Source organism: Dipodomys merriami, unplaced genomic scaffold, assembly GCF_024711535.1.
Source record: "Dipodomys merriami isolate MVZ:Mamm:240054 unplaced genomic scaffold, mDipMer1.0.p SCAF_158, whole genome shotgun sequence".
NCBI classification, from domain to species: domain Eukaryota; kingdom Metazoa; phylum Chordata; class Mammalia; order Rodentia; family Heteromyidae; genus Dipodomys; species Dipodomys merriami.
This window is the reverse complement of record NW_027202915.1, coordinates 645095-665845: the sequence shown is the minus strand read 5'-3', so window position 1 is coordinate 665845 and position 20751 is coordinate 645095. Positions and strand designations below refer to the sequence as shown.

At 49.7% G+C, this 20751-nt stretch overlaps 1 protein-coding gene across 1 annotated transcript in view; it reads right to left on the bottom strand.

Moving 5' to 3' along the window:
- Kif26b (kinesin family member 26B) overlaps positions 1-20751 on the bottom strand; it is a 285786-nt gene that overhangs the window by 174116 nt on the left and 90919 nt on the right. The window contains exon 3 of the mRNA XM_070023180.1: positions 6027-6560. Within this exon, the coding sequence (XP_069879281.1) occupies positions 6027-6560 (534 nt within the window). The remainder of the gene's footprint in view (positions 1-6026; positions 6561-20751) is intronic.

Here is a 20751-nt window from a genome sequence, read left to right as displayed (position 1 = left end):
TCGGGAAGCACAAGCCCTGCTGACACCCCTACTCTCTAGAACTAGGAAATAATGTATTTCTATTGTTTAAAGCCAACTAGTCTATAATCATTTGTTTTGGCAGCTTAGACACTAGTATTTCCTCTTCTATCTGCCTTCCTCTCTCCCTATGGGCTCAACTGGTCTTCAGTTCAGCATTAATGGGTAGTGGAACCTTTTGGAGGTGGAGCCTGGGGAAATGAAGTTAGGTCACTGAGGGCATAACACTCAAAGGGGATTAGGGGACCCCAGGCCCTTCTCGTCCTCTCTTCGCTTGGTGGCCATGAGGTGACTAGTTTCCTCCACTGTGTACTTCCACCTTGATACTGTGCAGCACCTCAGGCCCAGGGCCCTGCTACTGAAACCTCTGAACGCTTCCCCTCTTCTAAATGTGTCAAAGTGACAGGAAGCTGGCTGACAACTGTCCACTGCGCAGCGTATTACAACACTGCTGGACTTAGAACACCAGCTTCGGGCATAGCATTCCTCAAGGCCTGGGCCCCATGACACATATTCTCATTTCATTGGCTTGGGGTATAGATTCAGCATTGGGAATTATTTATATACAACCTCTCAAGTGATTCTAGTGTGCAGTCAAAATTCAGAACGTCTGTTTTCAGAGAAGGAAAGCTTCACATTTCCTCCTCTAAAATCTCTGGCATGTCTTCTGCCTACTGAGCAGACAACAGTGCCAACCAGCACCCGGACTGCTCCAACCAGAACGCCACAGCCTTCAAAGTCTTCCAAGCACGAGCACCAGATGAGGCGACAAGGATTTCTGTCAGGTCACAGGCTTGCAGGAAAGATGAGCCGTCTCCCCAGGTCTCCGTCACATCTCTGTCCCCCAGCATGGACCGGTTTCAGCAGCACGAGGCACTTATGTAACGGTAATGACGGGGTGCCAGAGGTGGGTGGCTGTGGTGCCTGCGGGGATGGCTCCACCACCACAGGGGAATCCGACACCACCGCACACCACAAATGCAGTGTGAGTCAGGGTTCAGATGACCCTGCCAGGGTGCTGGTGGCTCCACAAGGCATAGCACAGTGCTGAGTGGGGTACGGAGCCCGTGTTCCTGGCCATCAGCTTGCCTCTTCTTCCTCAGCCTCTCTGTCCTCGATGCTTAAAGCTTATTTCCTATGGTGCTCAAGCAAATGGCCACATAGTTACTGTCCTTGAATTGTGAAAGCCAGGAGTCCAGAGATCTGCAGAGCTGCTTCTTTCTGCCCTGGAGACTTGGGTCCCATCCTTTACTCTGCATGACACCCTGACCTCTTTTCTCCTTGGGTTCTCGTCCTCCTGCCTTCCTCTTATGAGGATTCTCGAGACCACTGGGGCTGCCTACACAGGCACAGACAACCTCTATGTGACAGAGCCTCAGTCCCATCTGCTAAGTCGCTTCCACTGTGTGACCTGTCCCACCCACGATGGCCTAGCTACTGCCCTCACTCAGCCTACCACCAGTAACAGACATTCTCCATGAAATCTCAGGACTGCCCCAAGTTACTCTTTCTTTAACTGGGGATAAACAGAATTCTACCAAAAGGCAAGGAAGAATCTGAGATTCCCCAAATAGGATATTCCTGGGGATTTGCTCCTTCTGGGGATACTTTGGAAACATGAAAGAGCAAAAGCATCCAGAATCTCCCTTCTGCCACCTTGGAGTGGTTACACCATGGTGTGGTAAGAGGAGCTTGGCTCCAGGGACCCTCCTGCCATCCATACAAAGGGTCCCTAGGACCCCTGTTGGGAACTTGATCTCTTCGCTCTCCCCCTGGGTGTATCCCAGCTGTGGAGGACCAGCCTCCTCTTCTTATCCAGAACCTGGATTTGGGGTATCTGTGTAACAAGACCTCAAGAGTGGCAACGCCCACAGGCTTACTGTGCAGGGAAGAGCTGGGGCACTATGCAGAGGGTAGGGAAAAACACAGTGGGTTTGAGGGCAGTCAACCATCTCTGACTTGCTGGCCAGACCTTGAAGGGCTGAATATTTACTGCACAGAATAATTACTGTTGGGCGGTGTGCACAGCAGGAGACACTCAGTCTGCCAGAGCCTGGCCCTGCCCCAGGGCATTGGGTGACAGTCACAACACCAGGGAAAGGGATTCGCAGCCAGGCCCCTCATCTCTTTATTTGAGATTTCCTCCCTCCCTTGAACTCAGAGATGATGCATGAATTTCCCTCCTTCCCATGGGAAAGAGGTAACAGAACACAAAAGACTTTGTAATCAGTGTCCGCCACATCGGCTTACCCTCAGCAGGGGCTGGATTCCAGTTTTCCCCAGCATTCTAGGCAGTGGGGTGTGGCTCCACCTCCCTAACTGGGAGGGTTGCCAGCTCTAGCCTGTGCCTCAGGGCACTGCTTTCTGAGGGCTTAGTAAGTGCTTATACAAAAAACAACAACAACAACAACTAGGGCTGGGAAGGTGGCTCAGTGGTAGAGTGCTTGCCTCGCATGCATAAGGCCCTGGGTTCAATTCCTCAGCACCACATAAGCAGAAAAAGCCGGAAGTGGTGCTGCAGAGAGCTAGCCTTAAGCTGAAAAGCTGAGGGACAGCGCCCAGGCCCAGAGTTCAGGCCCCATGACCTACCAAAAAGAAAAAGAAAAAAGAAAGAAAGAAAATCTAAGCCAGCATTAGTGATTCACGCTTTGTAATTCTAGCTACTTAGGAGGCCGAGATCTAAGAATCACGGCTCAAATCCAGCCTGGGCAGGAAAGTCCAAGAGACTTTTGTCTCAAATTAATTACCAAAAAGCCAGAGGTGGAGCTGTGGCTCAAGTGGTAGAGTTGTAGCCTTGAGCAAAGGTTGGGGACAGGCCCAGGCTCTCTGAGATCATCCCCAGAACCAGTACCAAAAAAAAAAAAATCTTTTATCCAAAACAGGGGAATAAAAGCAGAAATATTGAAAAAAAAAACAATGAAATACACCAATATTTCCTAATAATTCTTTTTAGCAGCATCTCCCAGTTTTCTGCCTCATTCAGCTTTTTCTCCTACTGAGCATCTTCTGTGAAAACACTGGTTCCAGTGTAGCAGCCCATTGCTCTGAGGAATCCAGATACCTGACAAAGACTTGGGACATGGAAGGGAAACCTGAGCTGCCTGTGTGAGTGATATGAGTGTGTGACCAGCACTATGGGCGTGGTGGGAATATGCTCACCTGGACATTTAACCCACACTAGCAAAGCCCTACTCTCCAGTAATACTTGGCTACATACGTGAGAAGAGACGAACCATAGCTGTACTCATATAATAGAGTATTACACTGCCATTAAAGATCATATTTTATTTCTGCAGTATAAGGGATGGAAGTGCAAGTGCTCTACCACCTACCTATAGCCTCAACTCTGAAGATCGTATTGGGGAAAAAAATACAGCATGGGAAAATCTATTAGGAGAAAAGCAGGCCACAGGATTAAGGCTAGTCTCAATTGTAAAAGCTGTGAGTGTATGAATAATTGGAGAACATACACCAGATGTGTTTCATAGTTTAAACTTTTTCACTTCATTTTAGTTTCACTTTAAAACAGTGTGTTTCTCTTTATAGTTTTCAAACTGGTATATTTTAAAGTAACAAATAGTAAAAACCCCGCAGCATTCTACAATGAAAAGAGGAGGAGCCTGGTGGAGGGCTTTACATCACCAGGTGTGTGCTGAAAGGGGCCCAGCCACTTCCTCCCTCTCTTTTGCTTCCTGGCAGTAAGGTGAACGGTTTGGCTTGACCACAATTTGCCCACTGCGGTATACCCTCTCGCCCAGGTTCAAAGGCAACAAAATCAATTAATCATGCATGGAAATCCAAAACTGTGAGCCAATCAAACTTTTCCTCTCTGTAAACAGATTGTTTCAGACATTTCTTTTTTTTTTTTCCTGGTCGAGGGGCTTGAACTCTGGGCCTGGGTGCTATCCCTGCGCTCTTTAGCTCAAGGCGAGCACTCTACTGCTTGAGCCACAGCTTCACTTTTGGTTTTCTGGTGGTTTATTGGAGATAAGAGTCTCACGGACTTTCCTTCCCGGGCTTGGCTTTGAACTGTGATCCTCAGATCTCAGTCTTCTCAGTAGCTAGGATTACAGGCGTGAGCCACCAGTGCCCGGCTCAGACATTTCTTATGGTCATAGAAAACTAACCAGCATTCTCTGGATCGTTGTTTTCTGGACTAGACTCTGAAGCCTCTCTAAAGCATCCTTAGTGGTAATATAATATAATGTAATATAATGTAATATAATATAATATAATATAATATATATCAAAGCAGGAGTTCTCTTTGGTATACCAAGCCTGAAAAGGAGTTATATCTAGGCAGGGTGCTAGCAGGGTTGTGTGGGGTACGCTAGGAAAGGTGGGGGCTTCTGTGCTGGGAAAATGCACGCCTTGGTGAAGTGGAGCTGGTGCTGCCTGTCCGTGGCTGAGTAGCCACAGCCATTTGATTTCTCTAAGTGCAATCCCCCCTCTATCCCTCCACCACCCCGTCAGAAAAAGGAAGGCCTAGCAGCTTCCCCCCTGCAGGCCTGCGCAGGGGAAATAGAATGACCTGTGCTTGGTAACTTGGAAACTGTAAGGCCCTCAGTAAAGGAAAAGCTTGACAATCTCTAAGAACGCTAACTTCTTAGGAAAATTATCAGTGGTTCTATTTTCCTTCAAGAGCTCACCAGTCACAATCCACGACCCCCTCAAACACTCCTGAAAAGTGACCAGGAATTTTATCGGCCACCTTGAACTCATTTATGCTTTCCCTGTATCCCTCGCGTGTCACAAGCAGTGCATGTGTCCATTCTGTGTCCACTGGACAGGCTGGCTTTCCTAGGTTCTCCTGCAGGAGAACAGGGCTGGCTCCCGAATCACCGCTCCTAGACACAGATGTCACAGGCCAGGCTGGGCCCAAGCGCCAGTGAGGCCTTCCACACTCCTTTCCTCATTTTTTTTTGACTGGCTGCAACAGCTCTGGTGGAGGCCACATTTAATGGAAGAAGCCTCAGGCCCTACATCACAGCCTGAGGCCATTCTCCAACACCCACTAACACAGGGCCCATGGGAAATCCCAAGAAGCAGAATCTGTATCTCCCCTGACTAACACCCCATGACCATATCCCCTTCAGTACTGCAGTGTCAGCCCACACTCCCCACTGTGCCCTACAGGAGGGACATGGGACAGGAAGCAGAGGAGATAAGCCCAACCCCACCCAACAGGAAAACTCACCTGGAGGAAAAAACAGGTCAAATTCTTTTTCAATTCCCTGGCTGATTTAAGACTTGCCCTCCTTCTTTTATAAGGAAAGTTGGGGTGTATACTAGTCCAGAGAACTGAAGCATCAGGCAGAGCCTTTGACAACCCAGTCCCAGGGGAATTTAAAAGTGAGATGCCCAGAGAGAAGGGCTGAGCCCCATCATGGCAGGAGAGGGTGCTAGACGGGGGTCTACAGAGCTGTACAGCATAGAAGCAGGCCAGCAAGGCAGAGAACTGATCCCCTACATTTCTTATTCCCAGGATGTCCAACCCAAGCCACAGGCTGCTCAAGGTCATGATTTAGGGACCTACCATATGCTTCAATTAAAAACATCACTCCCCACTTTGTCTTAATTTCAACATTCTCTGTGAACAGACACCACAATCCCTAATGGTACACCCGACTCGGGACTGACTCCGTGGCTTCCATACATTGCCTGGTTTCTTTCCCACCATTATCCTGTCCATTCCTAAGTGAGAGACATGAGCCCAGGACCGGGCAAACACCTGCAGGAGGCATGTACTGCTCATGAGCGGGTGAGGCCAGGGCCCAGTCCACGCATCTCCAGGCCTACGCAAGGCTGTGCAGTGAGCCTGGTGGGCACTGCAGGGCAGCTACAGCAATGAGGATGTCTTAGGAAGGGGAGAGGACACCCGGGTTGGAGGACTGCCCCACCCCCCAGCAGGCAGGAGCACCCTAGTGAGAGTACTCCAGGAGGAACGTGGAAGCTCAGACTCTGAGGCCGGCGTTCAGAAGAAGGGCAGAGATCACGAATGCACTCACCTGGTACGGGTACAGGGTGACCCCATTGGTTCTTGAAAGGGACCAGGTGCCGTCCAGGTACTGGTGAGCCTGAACAGCCACGGAGTTGAGAACATTCCCATTATTGGGACTCGTGGCCGTCTGGAGGCCGGCCTTGGCCTGGTGGGTGGGGGACCCACTCTTCTTCTCCAGCCCATTGCTGACCCCCAGGCTGTTGGGCTTGCTGCTGTGCTTGTTGACCAGGCCCGTGTAGTTGGAGGGGGCATAGGCGGCAGGCACAAAGGCCCAGTCCCTGGGCTGGTGGAGGCTGCCCGCGTGCCGCGAGCCTGCCAGCGCAGGGATGGGGGAGAGTGGCGGCGGGGAGCCGGGAGCAGCATCGCAGCGCTCGCTGCTGGCCGCCTGCTCCAAGGTCAGCACCATCTGAATGGCCTCCTGCTTCAGCTGGTTCAGGTGCGTGGCACAAATGTCACAGCGGTTGTCCCGGTCGTTCCAAGCCTTCCGGATGGTGTTGGGGACCTGAAGTTTGTCGTGAACCACAGCAGAGAAGTCAGGATCCTGGAGAACACATGGGAGAAGGTAAAAAGGAGAGCCTGAAACTCGAGGCTGGCCCGCACAATCCCACCTTAGCCTCCAAAGAGTCTGACTGGCACCCAATACTACAACACACAACAGGAACTCTCCGTGGTGGGCAGGGTTAGAGTAGAAACCTTCGCAGACATTACAGAACAAAACCCCTTAGCATCTTCAGCAGACAGCCAAGTACAAATGCTTCAGAGTCTCCTGGGTCCAACCTAGACCTCCTCAAGTGTTAGACCAGAAGACATGTCACAGAGGCATGTCACACGGGTGTGTGTCTCCCCGCCCCCCTCCCCAGGCCCTCTCATCCACCGATGTTACTAAGATCAGGAGCAGAGATTCTGTTCTAAGAACTTTTGATCTCAGCAGCACCATGTGCTAAGTATCACCAAAGGAAAATTATAACCAAACAGGTTCAGGACCAGGAACTCTGCAAACGTCACCCATGAACCAGTGTTGATCACCCACCCCATAGCAGGCTGGCTGCAGCTATGTCTGTGAATCTGACTTGCTGCCCCACCACAACCATCAAAGACACTTTGCTTTCCTTGTGAGCTTCATCCCCACTATGACTTTAAAACCTCCAGCTCAAGCTGGTGTGGTGCTGCCCTGGATACTCAGGAGTCAGAGGCAGGAGGGATGTAAGTTCAAGGACAACTAGGGCTACTGTACTGGTGAGACCCTATCTCAAAAACAAGATAAAAACGAAAGAGCTGAGGGTGTACTTCATGTGTTGGAATGCTCATCTCACACACCCATGAGGCCCTGGGTTCAATTCTCAGCATCGCAAAACAAACAAACAAAAAAAAAAAACCACCACCAAAGAGAAAAACTACTTAAAGTCAGAAGCCCTCCCTAGCACACATCAGAAGGTTAACTCTCATAGAAAAGCAGCATTAGACACAGAAGCAGCCCTAGGCGTGCTGATGGGTACTGGCCTAAGTCTGGGTTCACCTTCCTTTGACCTTGGGGAACTATGTGGCCCGGACAACTTATTCAATCTCATGGAACCCCTCATCTGCCACAGCGCACATGGACAGAGGCGCTGCGGCATCTCTTGGGCCCAGTTGAATGTTCAGGTTCAACAGTTACCAGCCTCACCTGAAGGATCATTTTCCTCTGGGGCCCTTCTCAAATCTGCTGTAGCTCTTACAGGGAGAAGCCCCACCGGGGTTTACATGGGGCGTGCCAGGGTATGGCTGAGGAGAGGGTGGGAAGCAGCCAGGGCAGGCAGGAAGAGAGCTGATGGGAGGGTAGCTGTTAATTACAATCTGTCTGGACTTGGGGCACCAGTGTTATGTTTCCCTAACAGCCCCTCGGCACACAGTGATTACCTGATTCATAAATCAAGAGGCCTCCCTAACACGGAGGTAGCAGGGAGTGGCTCAGAAGACGGAAACTCAGGCAGCTGGAGAAAATGACAGAAAGCAGTAGGAGGTCAAGGTTGACCAGAGAAGCCGGGGAGCCCCACAAGGCTCATCTCACAGTGCTCCTCAGACCACAGGGAGAGTACACTGAATATCCCGCCACTACTACTCACACTTCGGCAACAGCCAAACGGACATCTCCTCCAACACCCTCTCTTTTTTTTGCAGCATAACAAGGTTTTATAAGAAACACTCATTTACTCAAAAAGAATGTATGTGGCTTTCCATATGTGCTACAGTACAGTTTCTTGCTTTTTTGTATGACAATCCATAATGAGAATTTTTCCTTATCAACAATTTTTTTCCTTATCAAAAAACATGTGGAAATGTTATTTTTTAATGACCATATGCCATTTTCTCCTCCGGTTGTTCTGCCATTTCCTTATTTATCCCCACGTTCTATTGCATAATTTAAGATAACACAAGAGACCTGGGGAATGGCATTTATGTGCACTCCACAACCAATGGGGTGTTTTTTCTTTTTTTTTTTTTTTTTTTTTTTTTTAAGTATTTATTTCTTTTATTAGTAAGTAACAGGATACAGGATATGCACTTCTTTTTTTTTTTTTTTTTTTGGTCATGGGGCCTGAACTCTGGGCCTGGGAGCTCTTCAGCTCAAGGCTAGCGCTCCACCATTTGAGACACAGCGCCACTTCTGGCGTTTTTCTTTTCTGCTTATGTGGTGCTGAGGAATCGAACCCAGGGCTCACGCATGCAAGTCAAGCGCTCTACCACTGAGCCACCTTCCCAGCCCATGGGGTGTTTTTTCAAGTCACCAAACTATTGGGTTTCAAGCAGCATGAAAGGAATTGCTTTTTTGGAAAAATGTTCATTCAGCCAATCGTCCGGGAGACATGGCATGCTGGTGGGGGAGGGGGGCAGCGGCAGAAGAGGACCCCCCCCCAGCACAGGACATGGGGCCCTGGACTTGAGTCTCTGCCTCTGCACTTGACTGGCAGGGGCATGGCCGCCCCTGGGCTGAGAAGCACTGTCCTCTTCTCTCCTTGGTTTTTATCACTCTCCAAATAGGTAATGTTGACTTCCAACACACCAGGCACCACTGCCTGGGCAGGGGGATCTGAGGATCCCTGGGAACAATCCCTGGCCTGTGTGAATTCAAAGGCAGGGGCTTTCCTGGCTCCTGGACTAGCAGACGCCACACCCTTTGCTGCCCCTGTAGTCCTGTCTGTGGAGCTCATGGAAACCATGTATCACAGACACACCATGGAGTTCTGTGTTCCCTCTGACTCGGTGAGAAGCAGCACTGCTCCCTGGCTCTCCTCCAACCCCTGTGCCAACTAGCACTAGCCCCGTGAGAGCCATAAAACCCAGCCACTGCTGAGCCTACCGCCCTCAGGTGGCCTCAGACAGCCTCGGCATCGCTCCAGGAGTAGGCACAGGATGCCACTGCTGGCCGATGTCAAAGAACCATTCCTTCTATCCCCATGAGTTCCAACTCCACAGACCTTGACAAGTCAGGAAAGACATCTTAGGAAAATGAAAATACCTTTCTAGTTAGTGCTTTGAACCATGGACAGAGCAAACTACCAAACTTTTCCAACACTTCTGGACGTAGGAGGTACTCTCTGGACGGACAGGCCCGTGGCTGGATGCTGGCAGTCACGCTGGCTCACTCATGGAGCCAGGACACTTGTGCGGTCTACTTCCAGCCTGACATGTGGTCTCAGGAAACAAGTCACTCACAAGCAGAACTCCTGTTTCAATGCCCTGATTTCTACTTTAGCGCACATAAAAACCAGCTACTAGGCCCTTAGATAATATTTTCATCCTAAAATTTTAAATTTAGGAGTTCTGTATTCAAAACAGTTTTTTTTTATTGTAAAGATACTGTACAGAGGGGTTACAGTTACATGAGTACGGTCATGAGTACATTTCCTATGGAGCATTATTACCTCCTCCTTTGTTTTTCCCTACCATCCCTTCTCCCCCACCCCAGCTCCTCCCCACCGGGCACCCACCCCCTCCCCCCGACCCTGTCAAAACACTCATCTCTCAAGAAAATATATAAAACCACTCTTGCTTCACCTCCCATCAGAAGAGGAAGTGGGAAAGGTTCCCAGAAAAAAGGTTAGGGACAAATGACTTTCACATTCAGACACCAAATCTGCCGATGTAGTGAAGGCCCACAAAGACCAGGACCCCAGCACGGTGCTGCTGGGAGGTTATGGACGGGAGGCAGTGGAACCCTGGCCGGAGGTCTTTAGGCCATTGGGAAATTTCTTTGATGAGAACTGAGGGAGCCTGTCTCCCTTCTTCCTCTCCCCCCCCCACCTCTTCCCCCATCCCTCTCTCCGCCTCTCTCCCACCAGGAGGTGACCTATTTTGCTCTGCCACTTGTCCCCAACATTGCCATACTACACCCACCTCTAGAAACCTGAAAACAAGGAGCTCATTCAATTATAGAATTATGGAATCTATAAACCCTGATTCCAAAATCAACCTTTTATTTCTCATTATAAGCTGATTATCTAGGCTATCTAGTTGCACTGACAGAGAGCTAACTAGCACGGTCACTTATTAGACAGCTGCCCTGATATGAAAGCTGTCCGTCTGGCTGCAGAGCCTCATGCGGCCTCTCCCTTTACTGATTCTTCCTTAAGCTATTAGAATAGAGTCTCTGGCTTTTCTGTTCATCTGTTCATCTTTTCCCAAGAAAGTAACAATGATATACAAGAGGATTTAAAAAATGTTTAACCCTTCAGCCCAGTTCCCCAGGAAGAAGACAAGAGACACCTCCTAGAGGAAAATTCCGGACCAGTCCCACCCCACTGACTCACAGCAAGCAAGAAGCTGCTCCCTGCAGAACTGGTGGCAGGCCCCCAGCATGAGGGGGGACTGCTAATGAGGTCCATGGGGTCTGCGGAACTCAGGCAAGAAAATGAGAAGGGCCAGCCAGGCCCACAAAGCCATTTCCTGGTGTTCCTGGTTGCTTTCCATTCCATTCCATCCTCAGAGGGACAGGTTGCCTAGCAATAAATGCCAATGTCACTGGCCCGGCAGGGTGTTTTTCCGCATTCTTTTAGCCAGAAGAGTGCTTCCGGTATGTTCCTCCAAAGCGTCTAGGCCCCCCCAGTGAAGGCAACAGCTGGCCTCTCCTCCAGCATGTGTCCTACATTTCCTGTTGGTGTTTGCTTCTGGTTTATTATTCTAGCAGCCTCTAATGACAAGCTCAACAAGATTTAAGCTATTCTTCAAAGGCAGTTCCTTCCCACTTTGTTCCTAAACTTTCTTCCTCCATAAACTGTCCCAAGAGGCCCAGAAGGGAGGACAGGGCCCTGAGAATGACACGGGCTTTGCTCTCCCACAGCAGCCTTCCACAGATGAACAGTGCTTACCTTCACACTTCCTCCATCCTCAGCACTGGAGTTTGCGAGTTCCCGCCCCCTGCCTGCCAGGATACCCTTTCTTTCTGAGACCCTCCATGCTTCCTTCACAAAGGCAGCTGTCCAAACGGATGGCTCTCCTCGGAACAGAAACTACAGACTTGAAGGTTTGCTGATCTGAGGCAATCTGAACACCAATGTTCTCTTTCCTAGCTTAGCACTCCGGAGTCAGACCATGAGTTGGACATCTCTCAAAGAAGTGATCTGCTTCCTCCTCTGTATTTCCAGAAGGAAGATGGAGATAAATCAGCCAAATCCGAATCCGTCACTGGAGGGAAGACAGCTTAACCTTGAAATCTACAAGACGCTCTTCCTCCTTCTGCTGGCTCCCCAACATTCTGCCTTTCCACATGTGACTGAGGATCTAGGGGTACAAAGGGTTAATCACCCAGAGTCTTTGCATGTTACCTTGACCCAGCAGGAATGACCCTGGGCTGAATATCAGTATCCACAGAAACACTCCCCCGACCACGATGAAGACCTATGCTACCTGGAGGGTAGCCAGGGAACAAACGAGACTGAGACACAGCGATGGCACCCCGCTGCCCACACCCCGGGGGGCTCTACCATGCCCACTAGCAGCATCTTTCCTTTCTGAGACCCTCCATGGTTGGCCACAAAGCCAGCTGTCCATATTGATGGCTCTTTTCTGAATGGCAACTACAAACTTGAAGGTATAGACTAAAGGAAGTCACTAATCGCTGGGTGTGATGCAAGGGGTTAAGCATGGTGTCTTCTCCAAAGCAAGCCCTTAGGAGAGCACCAGGGGGTCCACAGCCCTACTTCCTCAGTGTAAAACTCCACAGAAAGCCCTCTGGCTGCCAGAGGAACTGGAACGCCAGGTCTGCAGCAAGGCCACTAGTCTACCCTTCCCTCAGTAGGAGGGATCACACGTGGTATGCGCTCCCACATGAGTCCTGGCGTGTGCAGAAAATGAAAGTAATGCTGGGTAATGAGCTGAAAGAGACAGAGGGAGAAAAACCACCACCGGGAAAGATGTTAAATGTCAGATCAAAGCTGTTCTACACAGGAATGTGAAATAAACCGGTGTAGTGGCTGCACCCAGTCTAAGTGATTCTGCCGGGCACCCCAGCACAAGGATGGCACCGATGGTTGAGGACGGTGTGTGTGGCTGTGGTCCAATCACATGGGAGGCGGGGAGCACCAAAGGCAGGGGGGGAACGCAACTCACAGGACATTTGAAAAAGTGCCATAGGCAAAAAGTCCATCGGACTTCAGACATAGACATACCCTCAACCTACAACAGCACAGCCCACACGTGCCAAGACTGCACATCAAGACAGCTGTGAACAACACAAGCTCAGAAGCTAAATAAACCAAACATAACGATTCTGTCCAAATCAGAGGCAGCCACACAAAGAGCAGAGGTAAAAGGCTCGGGCTTCAGTAGATAGGGTTGGGGGCCTGTCCATGACACCAGCACACCTTCTATGAGCCTCCACGCTCCCACTGCTAAGTGGGGAATAATACCTACATTGCAAAGTGGTTTAAGGATTAGAAATGACTCACAAGGACAGTATGCAAGAGATATTAGTTCGATCCTCCCAAAACAGCAGCAACAACAAAGATCATCTTACTTCAAAAGAAAAGGAAGAATTCTAACTAGAACGTGATATGATGAAGAATAGTTTACAGTCGGGTGCTGGTGGCTCACACTTGTACCAGCTACTATGGAGGCTGAGATCTGGAGGATCAAGGTGCAAAACCAGCTAGGCAGAAAAGTCCACAAGACTCCATCTTTAGCCAGCAAAATATCAGACTGGAGGCATGGCTCAAGTGGTAGAGCCACCGCTGTGAGCAAATAAAATGAGCAAACTTGAGGCCTTGAGTTCAAGCCCCAGTACCAGGACAAAAAAAAAAAAAAAAACAGTTCATGAATTAAAAAAAAAAAACCACACAAGCAAAGTAATTCTCAGGACTATAAGATCTTCACTAATGTCCATGTCTCATCTTCTCCAGCTAGATAGCATGCACAGCTTCTGTGGATTCTTTGGGAGATTTTTGTGAAGACTGTGGGGAGTTTGAGTCTCTGAGTATCTGTGACCAGAAGCCATTTTTAAAAACCTATTCATACTTCAATCCCTTACATGGAGAAGTGGGGATTCGTAATGGAGCCTATTAAGTGTAATGTGCAGCCTGTTCTCAGTAGGCACTAAATGGGTGGTGTCCGTGATCATCAGTGCTAACGAGATCCTAGACATTCTGCGGACTGTGGTCACAGAATAGTGTACAAATTTTGTATTTTATATGGTGGTGGTGGTGGTGGTGGTGGTGGTGATATGGCAGTGATGATGGTGATGGTGATGACAATGGGGGTGCTGGCAACAACCTTTCAGCTTACTTTTACACAGGAGACTTAGCAAACATGGTTAAAATTTAAAAGGGAGAGGATTAAAAGGCAGGCACCATGGCTCATCCCTGTAATCCTAGCTACCCAGGAGGCTGGGAACTGAGAATTATGGTTTGAAACGAGCCAAGTAGAAAAGTCCAGGAGAGTTTTTTTCTCCAATTAACCACATGGCTGAGTGCCAGCCTTGAGCAAAGCACTAAGGGACAGCACCCAGGCTCCGAGTTGAAGCCCCAGGAACAATACAAAATAAAAGGAGGCAGGGATGGTAGAAAAGGGAGCACATGGTCTTCAGTTAATCCTCTTACATTTTGGCAAGTTAACATCTTCCCCAAAAAAACACAGAAGTAAGAACAGGTCCCTGGAGGTCCTGGCCGGTCTGCTGCATGACCCCTGACTGATTCTCAATTCACAGGATGAAGGGAGCCACACACTGTTCATTTCCTTGGCACTTAAGCGCACGCTTCTCCCTGAACACCAGGTGAATGAAGCTTGTTTTTATTCGTCAAGCCTTCCAAGAGGCTTCGCTAGATGCCGGGCTGGACTCATGGGCCACTCTGCCAGTGCCTCCTGCCCAGCAGGGATGATTTCATGTTCGCGTATCTCCAAACCTGAAAATCTCGTTCTCTAGTCTGAACCTTGGCTCTGGGCAAATAGAATCCACTCACAAACTTAAGATCTTAAGAGCTTAAGATCAAAGAGTAGATCCCGACTACATACTTAAAGGTCACCCTTCACTTTCAAGTTCACGTTCAACATGACACCAACGTTGAGTGCTGGACTTCACAAATGTAAGCCCTCGTTACAATTCTGGCACAACACACTAAAATCTATATAGGCTGTACTTCTTATGTGTAAGCTTTGATGTATCATCTGATGGCAAATGAAATTATTTCCATGTGTAAGTAGCTGTGTTTGTATAAGATTATGAAGGATTCTGATAATTATCTAATTACAAAATGGTCTAATGTTTCTGTTCCCTTTCATTGATTCTATATGTATGAACATATGTACAGGGCTGTATTTCTCTGAGTTCACTTCAAACAGATGAAATATCTAAAATTTGGAAGTGGTGATGTCATTTCCAAAAGATGAAGTTTTAGCAGAAAAATGCCGTTTGTTCCTTGTCCCACAACAAACTGAAATCTGTGAGGTCAAAGAGGGGCACAGCTTTCCTCACAGCCTTGCCAGACCTCTTCCACGGCTCCCGTGGGACCAGCGGGGCCCCAGCATGGGCTCTGCCACCCCGCAGGTACCCTGTCACTGCCCTGTCTGGGTCTCTGCTCAGGTTCCTGTCTTGATGGTAAATCTCACCTGGCCTTGAGGCCATGGGACAACTTTGGGGGTCAGGGTTATTACCACCACCACCCCCCACAGTGAGCAGGAGCCTCTGGGTATCTGCACATGCCCCCACGTGTCAAGTGCGAATTTTACATGCACACCACTTACTGAGTGTCGATCACACATTCATCAAGCTGAAAGCAAACATCTTCCTGCTTCATCCCCAGGCCCAGAAGTCCCCCCCCCCCCCCCGTCTGACTCACACATCCCACTCAGCAAATACACACTTCCTTATGGGAGTCACACATGCTCTATCTGTGCCATCAGACACATTCCGCGGGGGCAGAAACCATGCCCGAGTCTTCATGGTGATGGCACTAGCAGCTCCTGCCCCCCCATCCCCGAGTCTGCTCACAAGACAGCAGCCAAACTAGGCCCTTTGCATCTTAAACCTGACCCTGGCATTCCTCAGCTTCCCAGAGTCAAAGTCAATTGCTAGCCCTGGCTGCCCGGTGCCCTTCGGCCGCAGCTCTGCTGTGTGCGCTGTGACGCCGGGTGTGTCAGCCACACCAGCCTTCTCGCTGCTCTCCTACCCAGCCTCCGCGCCCCTGCATAGAACATGCCCTCGTGACATCCTGACATCACCTGGTGGCCCTCACCCCTGCAGATGCTCCAATGCCACCTTTGCCTCAAGACTCACCCCTGCCTCACCCATTCGTGGATATCCCTCTGGTCCTGGTTTTGAAGCACAGAAACACAGCAGGGGTGAGGGCCTGTCCCCACCAGGGTCTCTGTGGCCTGGCTCTGACCCCCGCGGGACACTGGGAACTGTGTCATCCCTCCGGGAAGGGGTGCTGACCACGCGTGTCTCACAGTGCAGGGGCTCAGCGCCTGCTCTTCACAAAGCACCAACCACCCAGCCCCGCCCTGCTCCAGTGCCCAGACAGAAACCTTGACCTTCGCCTCTGGCCTGTTCCTTCCCCCACTCACCAGAGGGGTCCCTCTCCTCACCTCTGCACAGGTCAAAGGGTGCTCTCTGCCCAGAACCTGCTTCTGGGTCTTCTCCCCATTTTCCTTGGGTGTGGAGACGCTAAGCCCTGGAAAGCACTCTCTCCAGGGCCTGACTGTCCGGTGAAGGGACAGCGAGGAGGGCTGGGGGTGTGGGGGGTAAAGGCCTTCTGACAACTGAAACCTTCCATCTCGGGCCTCCTGCCCCAGCCTCCACTCCTGCCTCATCCTCCCCGGTGATGTGCTGTGGAGCAAGCCCCTGGGGTGCGGTCGGCACAGTGCACAAGCTCTTGGGTCTCTGGTGGGGAACCTGTCTCTGGTGTCTGGGGTCTGTGAGGGGTTGAGGGGGCCTGTCCACAGAATCCCGCCAAGCCTCTGGCAGGCCTCATGCCGTGTAACTTGTGGAACCAATGCCACAGAAGACAAAGCCATCTCATTTGGTTCCCTTAGAGAAGAGGACCGGAGACAGCTCTGTTTCTGGACTCAGACACCGGGCTTGAGCTACCCTACTGCTGAGAGGCATCGCAGGGGAGCCTGGGCTGCCTGGGCTGCCTGGCCGGGAAGGGGCGCTCAGGGTCTCGGGCCGTGAGAGCCTGCGGCCCACGCGGAGAGCTGAGCTGAGCTGCACCTCTGTTGTTTTCACTCACGCTCAGAACGTCATGTGCCAGGGCAGAGCACAGAGCCCCTGCCACGCTGAACAGAGACCAGCTGCCTGGGGACCTCGCGGCCTGACTTCAACCCTTTCCTCACACTGTTTGCTTGCTTACTTAGGGACAGATGACTGGCATTGGGGTACCACTCCTCCCCTCCTCTCAGAAAGAACCAGCAGGAAGAAGCAGGAAGCCTCCCTCCTCCACCTCACGACCCCCTCACCTGGCCACCCCTTTCCCTCCCCATACTCCCCCCGGGGCCTGGCCACCCCTCTCCTCAGCATCACTTCGGTGGCCGCAGTTCCATACAGCCGCAGCCGCAGGCTACTGCACACGCACGTCCTCAACGCGATCCCACCTCACTGAGACCACCACAGGCAGGCAGGGTGCAGACCTGACCACGGGTCTACCCTGGACACAGCACCCACCCACCCACCCCAGGAGGCCAGCAACAGTACTGAAGCTCTTCCCGGCCACGCCTGGTGGTGGGCTAGAGGATTTGACAGGGGGTAAACTGAGGCTACACTTTGAGATGAGACTACCCAGCCTGACACCTAGCAGGCCAAGATGATCACATGAAAGAGGGGGAACAAGCCAGGGCCCTGTCACCCCAAACACAGGAGCCGGGCCTGACCGACAGAGCACAGCTCGGCCTATCTGCTGTACTGGGAAATTAGTGATTTATTTTTTGTTTTTTGTTTTGTTTTTGTCAATCGTGGGGCTTGAACTCTGGGCCTGAGCACTGTCCCTCAGCTCTTCAGCTCAATGCTAGCGCTCTACCACTTGAGCTACAGTGCCACTTCCAGTTTTTTTTTTTCTGGTGGTTTATTGGAGATAAAAGTTTCACGGACTTTTCCTGCCCAGGCTGGCTTTGAACCTCGATCCTCAGATCTAGCCTCTGAGTAGCTAGGATTACAGGCATGAGCCACCGGCGCCTGGTATAGTGATTTATTTTTTAACTCATTTATCACTTGCTTACTTACTCATTGAGACAGGGTCTCCTAGATAGCCCAGACCAGTCTCAAATTGCTGAGCTTAAGCATTTCTCCTCCTCAGCCACCCAAAAACTTAAGACTGCAGGCACGCACAACCATAACTGCCATCTTCATATTTAAGGGTCTTTCTTACTTTCTTCAACAGACCCTAAAAGAAACAAGCTTGCAAAGGCCAATTCACGTGCATTGCCTACTTACACATATCAACCGCAGAAGAAATGTAAATCAACAGTCATTAGACCACCCAAATGTGAAGAATATGAACATCCTAATGGAAACCATTACAGAGCAGTCTGTAAACACATAGAGTCACAAGGGGCCACATGTCACATCTCCTACACATGCACACATGTATGTACCACCCCCCCACAAATGTGCGTGCCTGGGCTCACACACAGTGTTTGGAGATAACATCCAGAGACCCCGTGTGTCTGTATTCTTGGATTCGCCTTGAAGCAGAGGGCCAGAGGTGTCCCGTGAGTCAGGCCTATGGGACAAGCTGCTGGCCTCTGAAACAGACGTGGGGTCGAATAGGGGGTGAACACCCCGGACACTGGGGCATGTGTGGCTAGTCAACACTCAGGTGCAGCCGTACCTGGGCTTTGATGGCACCAGGTCTCACACTGGGTCTCCCTTTGTTCAAAGACAGGCATTTCTGCTCAGGACATAGACATTGCCCAGTGCCCATGACACACTGCCCAGTGCTTAGCAGACAGACAGTAGCCCCAGCACCAGAGAAGAGCTCCAGACTAGGGTGAGGCTACAATCCACTGTGTTATAAACCAGCAGCAGTCCAGCTTCTTCACAACCACCAGCGGATCAGATGACAACTTCAGGAAATGTGAACAACAATTATTTAGACAAAATAGTCTGTACTCCTAACTACAGGGTCAGAGGTTACTCATGAGACTTTTCAAAGCTCACGCTGGATATGGTGGCTCATGCCTGCAATCCTACCTACTAGGGAGACAGACACTGGAAAGATCACAGTTCGATACCAATCTAAGCAAAACTTAGTTGAGAACTCCATCTCAGCTACTCAGCTGAGCATGATGCAGTAATCCTAGCTACGTGAGAGGCACAGACAGGTAGACTGTGGTCTGAGCCTGGCCTCACGCAAAAATATAGGACCCTATCCAAAAACTAACTTAAGGCAAAAAGGATGGGGGTTATGGCTCAAGTGACAGAGCACCTCCCTAGTAAGCATGAAGCCCTGAGTTCAAACCCCAGTCCTGCCAACAATAAATGATAAAACTTCAAGGACAATTACTTTGGAAGCTTGATTCTGTAAATGGGCTTCATGTGCACTTCCTTAACAAATTTTCACCAAACTTCTCAGTGAATCACACGATTGTGTCCCCTAAGCTTCAAACACAGATATGTCATTATTACTTCCGCTATGCTTAGGAGCTGAATATAAAGGCCAGCTCTAGAGAGCGACTTGATTGAGACCAGATCTTTCCCCGTTGCTATTAACAAGCAGAATTTTACTTTCTTTCTCAACAGCTAGTATAACCTGATTTATTGTTTACTATGCCTGGCCTTGTTCCTGAGAACTTAATTCATCAAGCATCATCAAGGCATTAATAAAAACCTTTTAAACCCTAGCCAGTTAATACCGGGGTAGATTCTGGGCTGATTTTTTTTCTGTTAAATAATTCAACAGTAAAGAATACTGTGCATTCCAAGGGTTTAGGAAATAAGAAAATGGGTTTAATGATGCTTCCCTTCAAAAATACACTGGTCCTTGAGCAAAACTATAACCAGTTTAAATTTCTGCCTATTTAAATTTAACCAATTTAAATTTCTGCCTATTACTATCAATTGAACATATGGTGTAAAAACTGACAGAATGATTATTGTTGGTTGCTGTGTTGGAGATTGAACCCAGGGCCTTGGGTATGCTAAAGATGCACGCTCTCACTGAGCTATACTCCAAGCCCTCACATAGCAACAGCATTTTTCCAAAAGTAAATTAATATAAAAGCTCCGAGGCCCGGCTCTGTACTCTTCTTGGAGCCTCCAGACGTAGCAGAGCATTTCACGAGGAACCTAACTAACCTCTTGCTCTTGAACTTGGTCATCTTGATCCATGGTATGAAAGAAACCCATGAAGAAGGCCAAAAGCCAGTCACACGGTCACACATGTGGCCAATCTTCAACAGACACAGGTGTGTTTGTCCAGCATTGCTCACATGAGCCTTAACCAGTATCACAGTACATCAGAGGCTCAAGACGTTGTCTAGTCAGTCACCTGCTGTGGTCTCCAAAGCACCCATTCTTATTCATCCTCCAAGGATTGCTTTCAACTCTGTTTCTAGTTCAACTGTTTGAGTTTGAAACTCCACCACCAGAGTGACAAGAAATGAACTTCTCCATGGTAACTGTGACACAGAATGAGACAGTGCCTGCCAAGTTATAGAAGGTTCAGGAACTCAGGCAGGAGATGGCCACATCCCCCCTCCTCCATTCTGGGCTCCACTGCATCTGGTGACCCTCCCTTCCCACCCATAGGCTTAGGAAATGAGGCACACATGTTCCAAGGCTTCCGAGAAGACTAGGTTTGATCAATGCACAATGTGTGCATGTATGCAACTGTTACGCGAAGCCCCATAAATAGGTAGATCAAGTCTGCACCAAGAGAAATTAAAATACAATTTTTAAACAGAGAAACTTTCCAGCATGGAAGAATCTCCTGTGTTGAAATTTACAAACAAGTCTTTGTATTATCCCTTTGATTTTTTTCTCATGCCCTGAGATTTTGCATTTGTGCAAGGTTGCATTTTCAATAACCTGCAGCTTTCCTAGCTAACAGTCCCAAGAAGTAATCCAAAACTGATCTTTGGAACCCTTCCCCCCTTTGTGAATCAAGGTCTCTAACGCTGCTCACCTGGCTCTGAAGCACCCTAAAATCGCTCCACTGCACTTGGGTTCATTCATGAGTACATACTCAGCTAAACAGAAAAAACAAGGGCACGTAAGGCCCCAGGGCGGTGAGGAAGGGCGTGCTCTGACAGGGCTGGATCTGGGGCACCCT